Source organism: Elgaria multicarinata, chromosome 11, assembly GCF_023053635.1.
Source record: "Elgaria multicarinata webbii isolate HBS135686 ecotype San Diego chromosome 11, rElgMul1.1.pri, whole genome shotgun sequence".
NCBI classification, from domain to species: domain Eukaryota; kingdom Metazoa; phylum Chordata; class Lepidosauria; order Squamata; family Anguidae; genus Elgaria; species Elgaria multicarinata.
The window spans coordinates 21,402,070-21,417,017 of record NC_086181.1 but is presented as its reverse complement, the minus strand read 5'-3'; the positions used below and the strand labels follow the sequence as shown (position 1 = coordinate 21,417,017).

Below are 14,948 nucleotides of genomic sequence, written 5' to 3'. Positions count from 1 at the left end.
TGTCCATGCTGATAGTAACCATGGTTAAGTTATTACAATGTCAGTTGCAAAAGAGGTTCTCATATATATTTTTTACCAATCCTAAGTCTCTGAAGATTGTAGGCCAGTCACCAGTCTCAGAAAATGGCATATCCCAAATATTGACCAGTACAATGTGAATTTATGACAGCCATCTTGGATTCCAATATGGCAGCTGCTCCTGCCTTTTCCCAAGCTGGTGGCATGACCTTTCTGGGATGGATAGATCATGTCCACTTTGAAATATATAAACATATATTAGCCCATTAAGGCAATGAATTTGATAGGGGGACACTTTTAAACTGCTAGTTTATCTTGTTACTAGAGGTATGGAAAGGCTTAGCAGTGGTTGCTTCCTTCTTTTCTATTGATTTATGAAATAATCCCTTGCAGGAGACTTTCATATGATTGTTCTACAATCCAAAGGGACTTCTTACATGGGGATGTCCGTACACAGAGTTTTGACACAAAATATTTACTGTGAAAATTTAGAAAAGTGAGTACAACTGAAAATTTTTATGTACAAACATTGTATGTATCCCCTTATTTGATTCATTATGAAATGTATCAATTTATATTGTATGTTGTGTTTGTGTTTTTAGATTAAATAAATAAACTTTACATAAACTGTCCCAAAGGAAATGATTAGTGATTTCAGATAAAATCCCAGAACGCAATTTCATGTTTTGAAAGACTATATTAGCTCTTGTCATCCAAGGGCAAAAATAACATTATAAAACCCCATAGAAGCCCAGTACCTGATGATAGTGTGGGTTGTTTTCACTTAACATCTTGAACAGAGAGATTCAAAATAGAGAGTGGTGAGGAAGAGAGAGGATAGCCCTAATACATTTTGTGGGATGATTCCATATTTTATCTTTTTTCTTAGGATAACAATTTCAAGTAAGTTTTCTGAGTATTGCAAAATTTCCTAATACTCACTGTGGGTCCTCCATTGAATATATGGCAAATTTATATGAAAGATATGGTGCAAACTACTTTTAGAGAATGGGGAATGCACAATATATTTTCAAAGTTGGCTTTTTAATTGGATACATGCTAGATATGTATAATTGGATTTTTAATTTTTAATTAAAAATTTAATTTTTAATTGGATACATGCTAGTTATGCTAGATGAGCTATAGCTATTTGGGTTGTTTCATTTGTGAATGCTTCTTAAACCAGATGGAAACACAGTCACTAGTCAGTCTTTGTGTTTAATGGTGAATATTATGACATGTGGTATAATAATTAGGGTGGATTCATGAACAATGGAAAAACTGTATCAGTTTTCTGTGGGAAACAGAACTATGTGTAATTAAGGGAGCAATTCCTATTAATGCAGACCAAAAATGTCCTACAGCTCTCAGGATTGCTGGGAAGGCTAGGAGTTGAATAACTTTTTTCTGTCTAAACTTGTGCAGGATTGTATCCTAAAGCATGCTTATGTGCATTTAAATGAAACTAATGCACAATACCAGGCAAAAAGTGATGTCATGAGGGAATTTGAAAATATTACCCTTTCAAAAACTACTTCTCTACTTTGTAGATAGGAAATGAGCATGTGATACCATTTCTCTCTATCTTTTCAATAACTGGAAATAATGGGGACATTTTTTGCATTTCTAATTGTGGCTTGTGAAACACAAATCTTGATGACCTCTCCTTGTGTAGGTTAATAGTATCTTACTGGATTGGAAACAGATCATTATGTTGGTATAGAACAGGTAGAAAACAATGAAACTATGGTAAGTTCTGACCCTAATCTTATATTGGATGTCTTTCTCTTAGTTGCAACATACTTAAGATGATGACATTTGGAAACACTGAATTAGTTTGAATCATTTTCCTAAGGTAAGAATTGTATACCTTCACTTCCTTCACTTCACTCCTGCCAGTGAGAAAATATCAAACACACACAATCCTAGTTCTTACATGAGCAATGGAGTTTTTGTTGTTGTTGTTGTTGTTGTTTTGCAGAAGTTTATTGATGTCTGCACATGTGCATCAATAATATAATGGTGGGAAGATACAACAGCCCTGGAAGTTGAGGCAAATGAAATATGCCCAGCACTCTGTACAGTATTCATAAATTGAAAAAAGAAAAAAAGAAAGATAAAACATTGCATTAGGATGATAAGGTTATGCCTGAAGTGTTGACTGCAGTTTGTACAGGAGAGCAAGAAGGGCACCAATAGAGTATATATGTACAGTTGGAACTGAACACAACTTCACTGGCTGTAGTATATAAAGAGTTTTGATTGGCATATGGCAATCACTGAGATGTCTACTAACCACAGCTGATTTCACCTTAAGCTGGACCATAAGGTGAAATCCCATCCCTCAATGGCAAGAAGGGGTGAACCTCTGCTTATACTTTTTAATATCCCTCCAGTGCTATACAAGACCATTGAAATGAAAGCTGAGCACATTAAAATAGTAATTAAAATAGTAATTAAAACATGGCTGTGGGAAAGACAAACAAATCCAGAAGGTGGTACTGCTGGAGGACAGCGACAACAGCACCCTGAGTCCTCTTAACGGGCACCAACACCCACTGCTACATGGCCCTCTGCTGCTAGTAGGACCATGCATGAAGCAGCTCTGAGAGGTTCTTAGAGTGAGGAAGCAGCCTACCAGCCCTTCAAAGATTTGCACCAGGAGATATCCTCTTGAATAATGCCTGGCACAGCAGTCTGGAGCCACACCCACCTGATGCTGAACTCTGAGAACCCCTCAGAGATAGGCACTGTATGAGGAAGTCTCTCTGGGAACCAACTCAGCAGTTTCATTGTGGCAGATTCTAAAGCAGAAAAGCAGCCAGTGACACCCTTCAGAGACCCTGTCCAGCAGTAGCAGCTCAATTGCTTCACTGTGGCCAGGTCTACACCTTGTGTCAAATCATTACACATGTGGAATAGAAAGCGGGATATAGCACTATGAAAGAGGTATATGGAATGTGGATTGTGCTCCAACAGTTATCAGTGCACTTCAGTACCACTGTAAAGCAGTAGTGTAGGCCTAGCCTGTGAGAGGTCCTGTCTCAAACTGAGGCATTAAGATGGCCTTGGAGATTGCCTGTGCAACAGCAACATAGCCTAATGTCAGGGCTACCCTCACTCTGAATGCCTCACTAGCAAGGAGCCTTGATTATGAGATAGTCAACCGGAACAATGGAGGATGGTGGTGACCAGGGGAGATGGGGAGAAGCGAAAAGACAAGGAAGGGGAGGAGGAGGCCAGGGGGGATACATGGGGAAGGGAAATTGAAGAGCTTGCAATGGTGGCAGCAGCACCAGAAACCTGGAGATATGTGGGCTGGAGGAAGGTGAGTGGTGGCCGCCTCAGTTTTAGATTATAAGGATCATATGAGTGCTGCCAAGAGCCACTTATCTTGTGGTCTCACAGCAATACTCTACATTTTTATAGGATTTAGCAGATTTCTTCAGTCATATTCTTTGATTATTCCTCAATTACAAGATCCACTTGCCTCTGATTCAGTAGAATTCTGGAAAGGATTACTGCAATGGGAAATGTCTGAATGGACTTTGCACATCTACCCACAAGTGAGTGGAGGATGAAGTTAATCCCTCTCACACACATTGTAAAATTATGGAATTAAACCACTGCAATAATAATGTATTCCACAATGGTGAGCCTCACGCCAGTAAACACATCCAGTAAAGGGGAACCAAAAAATCTAGATCAGGTTCCATGATATATATATTTTAATTCAGTGGCTTCCTCTGATTTGGGTGAGGAAATAATAGCACTGGAAAACAAATTTAGGAGGGAGTTGTACTATCATATACTTTTATTTCTTTTACTTCACTTACCAAGAGAATTTATTTCTCTCTCTCTTCCCCCCCCCCCCAGTTTACACCTTCGATGGAAATGGAAAATCAGACCACAATTGTAACTTATTTCGTCTTCTTGAGGTTTTCAAATGACCCACCAGTTCAATTTTTCCTCTTCCTGACATTCTTCTTCATCTATGTAGTAACACTAATGGGAAATATTACAATTATGATGGTAATAAGGGGCGACAATACCCTCACCAGCCCAATGTACTTCTTTCTGAGTCATTTATCATTTATAGACATCTGCTTTTCTTCCGTCACAGTACCTAAACTGCTAGACAACATTTATGGAAACCTGGCAATATCATACAATAGCTGCCTCACCCAGATGTTTTTCTTCTTACTGGCAGGAACCACTGAATGTTTCATTCTTGCAGCAATGGCTTATGATCGATACGCTGCCATCTGCAAGCCCCTGCATTATGTACAAATCATGAGTAGAGTATTTTGTAGATGGCTGGTGGGCACTGCATGGACAATAAGTTTTTTTAATGCCATGGCAAATACATTATCTGCATTGAATATAGTGTTCTGTGGTCCCAACATAATCAACCATTTCAGCTGTGAACTTCCATCTTTACTTGTGTTATCCTGTACAGAAATATCCCTGAGTACCATTATATTCTTAAAGACTGGTGGCACACTTGCAATTTTTTCATTCTTTGTTATTTTTCTATCCTATGTTTATATTGTCTCTTCGATCCTGAAGATTCATTCAGCAGAAGCTAGAAGAAAAACCTTTTCCACTTGCAGTTCCCACCTCATTGTTGTGATTCTGTTCTACAGCACTGGCTGCCTTAGGTATATGACACCCATAGCCTCCTCAATAATTATGGATGAATACTTTTCCATTCAATACAGCATCTCAACACCCATGTTGAACCCCATTATCTACAGTTTAAAAAACAGGGAGGTGAGGGAAGCTATCAAGAAACTAATGGGGTACAAGCCATTGAACTCTTGTAATTTGTAAAACTGGTAAATTAAGGGAATTTGCCAATATATTGGCACTGAGCTGACAGATAGCCTGAAGCTGGAGTAGAAGCTCTGACCCTTCCCAGAGAGAGATATCCTGGCCATGTTTATTATTACTGTGGGAACATCTAGGAATCGCTACCTATAAAGCTGAAAGTATGTGTATGGGTTTATAAATCAGGAAATGTTTATTCCTGAAGAGGGAGAAGCTTGAAATTTTCGACGCTGATGGATCTTCATTTACAACATTCCAAAAAATCTTAAATCCAGAATTTTTGTGATTTAACTTTATATATATATAAGCTGAAGCCTACAACAGCCACATGAGTGATCTCATGAGATCTCTGTAACAGCTACACAGCCCATCATGGGAGGAGGGATGCTTCTCTAGAGGACATGGGCAGCAGCCTGCCAAAGGCATGATGGGAGGTGGAGGCATTTTAGAGATCTCAGGAGATCACATGTGGCCATGTGAGTGATCCCCTGCATGGCTCACATAGCTGCTGCCAGCTGATAGTTAGTTGTCTGGCTGTGGCCGCCACCACTTTTGCAACCTTGTAAGCAAGACTGAAGAGAGAAAACAGATGAGCAAGCAGGTGCTGCTCGCCCACCCACTGACAGCAAATCTCGATGCCACAAATATGGATGGCACAGTTGTGGCGGCAATTGGACAAGCTGTTTTGGAGAGTGGTGGTAGTGGCCCCAGTCTAGTGCTTGACATCAATGGCAGGGTCAATGGCAGGCATGGAGACATTGGAAAGGTGAAGGAGAAGGACATGAGGACTGAGGGGACAGAACCTGAGCAAGACTGGGAATTGTTATTATTATTATTATTATTATTATTATTATTATTATTATTATTTATATAGCACCATCAATGTACAATGTACATTGAAATACATTGCTCATGGGGTGATCCCAATGACCTACTAGGATACTAAATCTGGAACCTTTGTTGGAAATGTATCTTCTGTGTACTTAAAGAGCTCCACTGTTCACCGGTCAGCTCCCAAGTGTAGTTCAAAATGCTGGTGCTTCCCTTTAATGCCCTATGGGATGTTACCACCCAGAGAGGTCCGCCTGGCACCTACACTGTATTTCTTTCGTCGCCAGCTGAAGATCTTTTTATTCTCTCAGTATTTTAACACTTAATTTTAACTTAAATTTAAATTTTACTGTTCTAACTCTGTATTTTAATTTTATATCAATTTTGCTGCATGGTTTTATCCTGGTTGTGCTTTTTATACTGTATTTTTTGTATTTGTGATTTTAACCTGTTGGTCGTTTTATTATTGTTTTAATTTTTGTGAACCGCCCAGAGAGCTTCGGCTATTGGGTGGTATAAAAATGTAATAAATAAATAAATAAATAAATATTGAGGAAAAGACTTCTCTTCTCATGTAGGGCCTCATGGACAGAAGTTAGCATTGCTATTTGGCACATAGGTCCATGGGGAGTTTTAGTGCATAAGCTAAGGCCCCTAAGAAGGGTGGTTGATCCATATTTTTTGTGCCCATGAGATTATGACTGAATAAATAGGGGCTGGGGAATACATTAAAGTCTGTTCTGCCACATTGGGTAAAAATCCTGGGCTGTGCACCGCCTAGGATCCAAACCTCAAATCCGAAGCAGTTTGGGTGGTTCGGACCCTTCCGAACCAGATCCGAGGTGGTTTGGGCAAAAGCCAAGGCGGCCCAAAGCCAAAGCCAATTGGTTCCAAAGCGTCAGGTCACCTCGGCGCTTCAGAGTCACCCCAGCCCCCCACCAGTCTCTTTACCTGCTGCCTCCATTGCTGCTGCCATCTTTCTTCTGGCAGCTTTCGGTGCCGCTGCTGGAAATGAAAGGGAGTAGGCTGGCCTACTCTCTTTCATTTCTGACGGTGGCACTGGAAGCTGCCAGAAGAAAGATGGTGATGGAGGCAGCAGGTAAGCCCCCTCCCCCTTCCCCACTTAAATGGGTCTGCCACCACTGGTGGCTTGCATCCAGTGACTTCCACTCCGAGGATGCTGAAGCCTGGAAGTAGGCTGTGGCCAACTTCCCAGCTTCAGCGTCATCAGAGTGGAAGCCACTGGATGAAAGCTGGTGGCAGTGGCGGTGGACAGGAGATATAAGTAAGTGGGGAAGGGGGGGAGGGGGGCTTACCTGGTGCTTCTGGTGTCCACTGTTGTGGACAGCAGAGGCACCAGGTAAGTGAGGAGAGTTTTCTGGGTGTCGGCTGTGCAGCTTCGGCGCCAAGGTGGATTGGGAACCCCAAGGCAGCCCCGAGGCAGATCAGGGCTGCTTCAGGGGCTCCAGATCAGCCTCCGAGGTGGATTGGGGGTCCCTGCACAGCCCTAGTAAAAACGTATAGGGGCTTGGAGTGAGTGTTGGATGGCAGGATTTATAAACTTTTTTTGGGGGGGGGAGGTGTGTGTGTTTGTTTATAGTGCTTGGTGTGGGTGGTTTCTATCCTTAATATAAATCCTATTCCATTTGTAACTTTAGATAACATGTTGTTGTTGTTGTTGTTGTTGTTGTTGTTGTTGTTGTGACAGAATACACATTGACATTATTTGTTTGTATGTTTGTAGTGCTTTTAAATGATGTGAAATAAACTGCAATCCTATCTAGGTCTATTCTCAAGTACATATTTCTGAATTCACTGGTACCTACCCCCATGGAACGATGTGAATGTGTGCAAGAAATGTGTTATCCCCCTCTTTGCTTTCAGTGTTGGAGATGCCAGTTCTGCTACAAATTGCTTCATACATTTGAAAAGGGGAAAAGGGTTGCTGGGTTGAATTGTCTGTAAATCTGAACCTTCATTTTGTTTTGCTATAAAATGCACATGAGTCAATACTCTTATTTGTGTCTGGAACTGATGTGTTATACTGAAATGTTTCACATTTTAAAATCTGTTTATGTAAAGGTATAATATTTCTCCAATGGCAAAAAAAAAGTTACATTAAAAATACATTAAATAAATAAAAAAAGAAATATATCAAAGATGAATAACATGCAATGGATCTTCCCTTTTCAGCCAAGGTATATAGCTGCTGGGCAAAAATCCCTCCCTTCATTTTCATTAGGATGTTGAAATTGGGCCAGCTGCAGGATTACAAATCAAGCTGTGGTACACAACCTGCCCTCCACCAGTTTGCAATGATTCAGCAGTTGGGCAGGCATGGCATGATATGAGATCACCTTCTACTTACATTACTTCAGCATTTTTCAGCAATTTTCTCCCATCCAACAGATTCTTCTGATTCCAGCCCTGTGGGAGGGAGGAATTATTAAGAAGAAGCTCCTACTCTCACACTATTGTGAACCACCCAGAGAGCTCCGGCTATTGGGCGGTATAGAAATGTAATAAATAAATAAATAAATAAATAAATAAATAAATAAATAAAGTAACCTGGCAGAGCTAGCCAGGCCCCTGCCTTGATGGTGGCACTTTGTTACTGCAAGATGCCTGGTTCTAGCGCTTGTGTTCCGTCCCAGCGTTTGCATGGAAAGGAACACAAGTGTGAGCTTTACCCATGGTGCTAAGGGGGAAAGGAGAAGGGGGCAGGAACGAGGCAGCCAGGAGGATGAGGAGAGGGACAGCAGTCACCTGAACCACCTGTCCTACTTCTGACCTCCATCCAGCTGCCTGTTCCTTTCCCCCCCTTTTATTTTTATTATCTGCACAGAAACAGATAATAAAAATAACCCCTCATACTTTGAACTGCTTCTGGATCAGGCCCGAACCAGTTCAATTTGGCCCCCATTTTGCCCCCCTTCCCCACTTACCTTCCTCCACCACCCGCCACGGAGGCAAGTAAGTAGGGAAGGGGGAGGGCAAAATGTCAGTCTGCCCCTCTGGATCTCACTCCGCAAAGTGAAGTGGGGGAGGGTCAGATTGGTCCTAAATGGATCGGCCTGATACGAAAGTTGCAGGTCGGGCCATGAAGCGGTTCAGGGGGTCCGTGCACATCCCTCTTACAAACCATGATAAACTAATTTATCTCTCAAGCAAAAATCCCTAGAGTTACATTTAAACACAGCAAAAAAATAGAAAATAGAGGTCTTTTAGTACATTACATAGAATACATTATGAAACTTTACATAATCTGTCCCAAAGGAAACAATTAGTGATTTCAGATAAAATCCCAGAACACAATTTCACATTTTATAAGACTATATTAGCTCACTTCAGCCAAGGGCAAAAATAACGTTCTAAAAACCCACAGAAGCCCAGTTAGACTTGTACCTGATTTGGGTGTGGGTTTATTTCACTTATCGTCTTGAAAGGAGAGATTCAAAATAGAGAGTGGTGAGTAAGAGAAGACAATAGTCCTAATACATTTTGTGGGATGATTCCATATTTTATCTTATTCCCTTGATAACTATTTCAGGTAAGTTTTCTGATTATTGCAAAATTTCCTAACAGTCACTGTGGGTCCATCCCCAAAAGAATATTCGGCAAATATATGTCAAAGGCATTCTGCAATTAAACTACTGTAAAAGAATTGGAATGCACAATATATTGTCAGTTCTTAGCTTTTTAAATGGATGTGCTAGATGTGCTATAGCTTTTTGGTTTGTAGTTTCATTGGTGAATTCTTCTAAAACTGGATGTAAAGACAATCCCTACACAATCTTTGTATTTAATGGGGAATATGATGGTATGAGGAATAATTATTAGGCTGGATTGATGCACAATAACAAAATCGTACCAATTTTCAGTGGGAAACAAAAAATACGTGCAATTAAAAGTGTAATTCCTGTGAATATTTAGACAGAAAAAAGCCTATGACAATAAGGATTGCTGGGAATGCATGAAGGACTTTATTTTCTGTCTAAACATGCATAGGATTGCATTCTAAAGCATGTCTATATTCTAATGCTAATGCACAATATTCAGCAAAAGGGGATGTCATAGGAGGAATTCAAAAATACTACCCTTTTAAAAACTACTTCTCTACTTTGCAGATGTGACCTAAGCATGTGATACAAAAATTCTCTATCTGTGGAATAATTGTGGAAATAATGGGGGAAGTTTTGTAGTCGTAATTGTGGGTTGTGAACCACAAATCTTTAGGACCGCTCCTTGCGTAGGTTACTAGGATGCAGATTTTTTTGTCCCAGAGAAATATAAAGCACCAAAGTGCTTTTTTAATTTCATACCTACCAGCACCATCTGATATTTGTGGTTTGGAAGTAGGTCACTACATTGGCATAGAAAAGATAGAAAATGAAGCAAATATGGTAAGTTCTGACCCTAATTTTATACTATTTTTTTTTCTTTTTCTTAGTTGCAACAGACTTCAGATGTTGAGCATTGGGAAACTCTGAATTACTGTGAATCATTTTCTTGAGGTATGAATCATATAACTTCATTTCCTTCACTTCACTCCTGCACATAAGATAATAACAAACACACAAAATCCTATTGCTTACATGAAGAACCCCCCCCCCCCCCGAAGATGCAACAGCCCTGGAAGTTGAGACAAATGAAACATGCCTAGCACTCTGTACAGCATTCATAAATTGAAAAAGAAAAAAGAAAGATAGAACATTGCATTAGTTAATAAAAGGATGTTGATGTTATGCCTGAAGACTTGACTGTGGGTTGTATATGGGACTAAGAAGGACAGCAGTACAGCATATTGATTTGAACTGGTCATAACCTCACTGGCTACAACATATACAGCATTTTGACTGGCATAGGGCAGTCACCCAGATTTCTAATAGCATGGCTGCTGTCAGGCAAATTCACCATCCTGCATGCTGAGGGTGATGGGGAGTTGGAAGGCAGGCTGTGGGCGGCAAGATGGAAGGAAGGAAGGTTCAGTCCAACAATGACAAAGAATGATACATTGCCATGTCTACTAACCACAGCTGATTTCACCTTAAGCTGGACCATAAGGTGAAATCCCATCCCCCAATGGCAAGAAGGGAGACAACATCAGCTTACAGTCTGTAAAAGTGCTTGCCCATTACCTCCATTGCTAGATGGGACCACTGGGAGGACCATGCATGGAGCAGTGACCCAACATCTAGCTCTGAGGGGTCTTTAGAGTTAGTAAGCAGCCTACCAGTCCTTCATAGATTTGTGCCAGGAGCTCTCCTCGTGAATAATACTCAGCACATAGGCATGGGGTGAGGTAGGCTGTCTGTGAACCAACTCAGCTGTTTCCTTGTGGCAGATTCCATAGCACAAAAGCAGCCTGTGACACCCTTCAGAGAACCTGCCCAGCAGCCACCTCCGAAATGCTTCACTGTGAGAGGTCCTGTCACAAACTGAGGTATTAAGATGGCCTTGGAGATTGCCTGTGCAACAGCAACATAGCCAAATGTCAGGGCCACCCTCACCCAGAATGCTTTACTAGCAAGGAACCTTGATGATGAGATGGTCAACAGGAAGAATGGAGAATGGCATCATATGAGTGCTGCCAAGAGCAATTTATCCTGTGGTCTCACAGCAATACTCTACAATTTTAAAGGACTTAGCAGATTTCTTAAGTTATATTCTTTAATTGTTCCACAGTTACAAGATCCACTTGCCTCTGATTCAGTAGAATTCTGGAAAGGATTACTGCAATTGGAAATGTCTGAATGGACCCACAACAGAATGGAGGAAGATGGTGTGTGTGTGTGTGTGTGTGTGTGTGTGTGTGTATGTCCAGAAAGTAACAACACTCATCTAAATTAAGTTCCCCACACAGAAATTGCAAAATTCTGGAAATAAACCACTGGAACAAAAATGTATTCCAAAATGATGAGCCCTGCTCAAGTGAACATGTCCAGTAGAAGGGAACCAAAAATCTAGATCAGGTTCCATGATTATTATTTTTTACTCAGTGGCCTCCTCTGGTGTGGCTAAGGAAATAATAGCACTAGAAAACAAATTTAGGAGGGATTTGTACTATCATGTACTTTCATTTCTTTTACTTCACTTACCAAGAGAATGTATTTCTCTCTCTTATTCTTTTTTTTTCCAGTTCACACCTTTGATGGAAATGGAAAATCAGACCACCGTTGTAACTTATTTCATCTTGAGCTTTTCACATGACCCACCACTTCAATATTTCCTCTTCCTGCTATTCTTCTTCATATATGCAGTAACAGTTATAGGAAATATTACCATTATGATGGTAATAAGTGGCAACAGTAACCTCAACAGCCCAATGTACTTCTTCCTGAGTCATCTGTCTTTTATAGATATCTGCTTTTCTTCTGTCACAGTGCCTAAGCTACTAGACAATATTTTTTCAAACCAGGTAATTTCATATAATAGCTGCTTCACCCAGATGTTTTTTATCTTACTGACAGGAACCACTGAATGTTTCATTCTTGCAGCAATGGCTTATGACCGATATGCTGCCATCTGCAAGCCCCTGCATTATGTAAAAATCATGAACAGAGCATTTTGTAGATGGCTGGTGTTTGGTGCATGGGCAATAGCTTTTGTCTATGCAATGGCAATTACATTACCTTTATTAAAGCTCATATACTGTGGTCCCAACATAATCAACCATTTCAGCTGTGAACTTCCATCTTTACTTGCATTATCCTGTACTGATATTTCCCTGAATATTATTATGTTCTTAATTACTGCTAGCCTACTCTTCCTTTTTTCCATATCTGTCATTCTACTTTCTTATATAAATATCGTGTCTTCGATCCTGAAGATCCATTCAGCGGAAGCTAGAAGAAAAACCTTTTCCACTTGCAGTTCCCATCTCATTGTTGTGATTCTATTCTATGGCACTTCGGGTCTTAGGTATCTGAGGCCCAGCTCCGCCTCAACAATTATGGATGAATACCTTTCCATTCAATACAGCATTTCAACTCCTTTGTTGAACCCCATTATCTACAGTCTAAAAAACAGAGGGGTGAAGGAAGCTATTAAGAAACTAGTAGGGTACAAGCCATTGATCTCTTGAGTTTTGTAAAATTGGTAAATTAAGGAAATCAGTCAATATATTTGCACTGAGCAGACAGCCTGAGGCTGGAGCCTCAGAATACACACTGGCATCATTTGCTTGTGTCTGCCAAGTGCATTTAAATGTTTGATGTATATATTAATTCTATGTAGTTCTATTCAGAAGTACAATTCACTGTATTTAGTGGGACCTACTTCCATGTAATGATGTGTTTGCAAATTTGTCTTTCAAATTCATTTTTTTAAGGGGAGGTATAAAATGCATCTGAGTCAATACTCTTGGTTTTGACTGAAGCTGATGTTTTATACTGAAAAGTTTCACCTTTTAAAATCTGTTGATATATGTATTTTTTAAAGAAAAATAAGGCACAATATTTTTTAATCTGAGAATTTTTTAAAAATTTAAAATCTACAAAAAAAAAATGAACTAGCTGTACTACTAGTGATCCTTCATTATAATTTTGGAATGCTGTATCATGCGAATCACACTTCCTCCGTATCGGCTCACAGTTGTATATATTTTATGTTCACCTAAAATGTATGAATACAGTCTTTCTTTTACCTCTTCCCACAATATAATCTGGATGGCACTGGAACATGGATATGAACATGGGAGAAAAGGCAATGGGAGAAAAGGAAATGAAGAGAGCAAAGGGAATATTTCGCTTGGAAAAACTGGTCCAGATTCACCCAAGAAGTTCAAAATCCACATATGAGATTTCTCTTCCATGTTAAGGGGCCCTTTGTTTGTTCTACAGCAAAGGTGAAGGCAACTCATTCAGGACTATCATGCATGAAGAATGAGTTAACCCTTTTCGCTTGATCCATGATTCCCTTGAAAATTGTTCCCCAATTCCTAGAATTGGTATCCAATAGGATTTCTCCTTCCAGAGAGAGTAGTAACTTTTAGGAAGGCATTCATAGAGACCATGTTGTGGAGGATAGATTTAACTCTGTTTCCCTGTATACTCTGCTCCTGGGCCTGATCTCCATCCCACCCACTAGCAGCTATTTAAAATGAAAACACACACACACAAAGCAGGCATTTTGAATGCAATGACATGTTTGAAGTATTGCCTCCTTTGGATCAAAGTCTATTCCCTGCAGAGGGTGAGGGATACATATTTATTTATTTATTTGTTTATTTTTGCATTTATATCCTGCCTTTTTTCCTCCAAGAAACCCAAGGCGATGTACATAATCCTCCTCTCCATTTTGTCCTCACAACAACAACCCTGTGAGATGGGGTGTTCACCAGTTTGCCACCAATCAGTTGTTGGGCAGACATGGTGTGATCCAGGATAACCTTCTACTTCCCCTACTTCAGCATTTTGCATCCATTCAACAGATTCTTCTGATACCCCCCATCCCAGGGGGGATTGTTAAGGAGACGTTTAGCCCCCTTTTGCTCCTTTATGGTGATTCCCAAGGCTTTCCATTCAGGGGTATGGGACCCATAAATAAGGTAATGATCACTTTGGATCTGGCTTAACTAAGCCCCTTGCTTTTGTGGTACCCTGGAGGATTATAACATGGGAAGTCCTGCCTACTCACCTAGAATGCATGTGGACATGGGATGCCTGCCAATAATTAATGTAAACCTCAATCCCAATCTCACTTAACTAGGTGTAAACCCTATTGAATGGAAAGAGACTTACTTCTGAGTATATATATATATATATATATATATATATATATATATATATATATATGATTGCACTGTTAGCAGGTGTTTTCTGCATTTTTATCAAGATATTTGGAGTCTCAGGCCCTTTCTACACCTAAGGATTATCCTAGGAAAATGGAGGGATAGGGATAGTCCCTGCCTGCTCCCAGGATCCCCTTTTTGTCATTTGCATGCACAGGGATGATCCCAGGATGATCCCTGGAAAAAAAGGCAGGTGTAGAAATGGCCTTACACTCATTTCTCATGTTCTAACTATCTCTTGTGGTGGATTTGAATTCACTTCCCACACTATCTTTCCTTGTTCTACATCCTGATCTTAGGTTAAACAGTTGTTCAGCATGAGAAGAATGAACACGTTTGACTTAGTCAAGCTGAATATACTTTTTAATTTCAGCACCATGTACATTGATGGTGCTATATAAATAAATAAATAATAATAATAATAATGAGTGTGTGTAGTCACATGATAAAATGCGCTCCGCAGATGTGCATTCACTCC

General features: G+C 40.1%; 2 protein-coding genes across 2 annotated transcripts; both read left to right on the top strand.

Moving 5' to 3' along the window:
• The first annotated feature begins 3,912 nt into the window (after positions 1–3,912).
• Positions 3,913–4,851, top strand: LOC134405364 (olfactory receptor 5AR1-like). The gene has a single exon (XM_063136611.1). It carries the CDS (start codon positions 3,913–3,915, stop codon positions 4,849–4,851), a length of 939 nt encoding a protein of 312 aa, XP_062992681.1.
• A 6,985-nt stretch (positions 4,852–11,836) lies between these two features.
• On the top strand, positions 11,837–12,763 carry LOC134405363 (olfactory receptor 10A7-like). Its single transcript, XM_063136610.1, has one exon. The coding sequence runs from the start codon at positions 11,837–11,839 to the stop codon at positions 12,761–12,763; it is 927 nt and encodes a 308-aa protein (XP_062992680.1).
• The last annotated feature ends 2,185 nt before the right edge of the window (positions 12,764–14,948 follow it).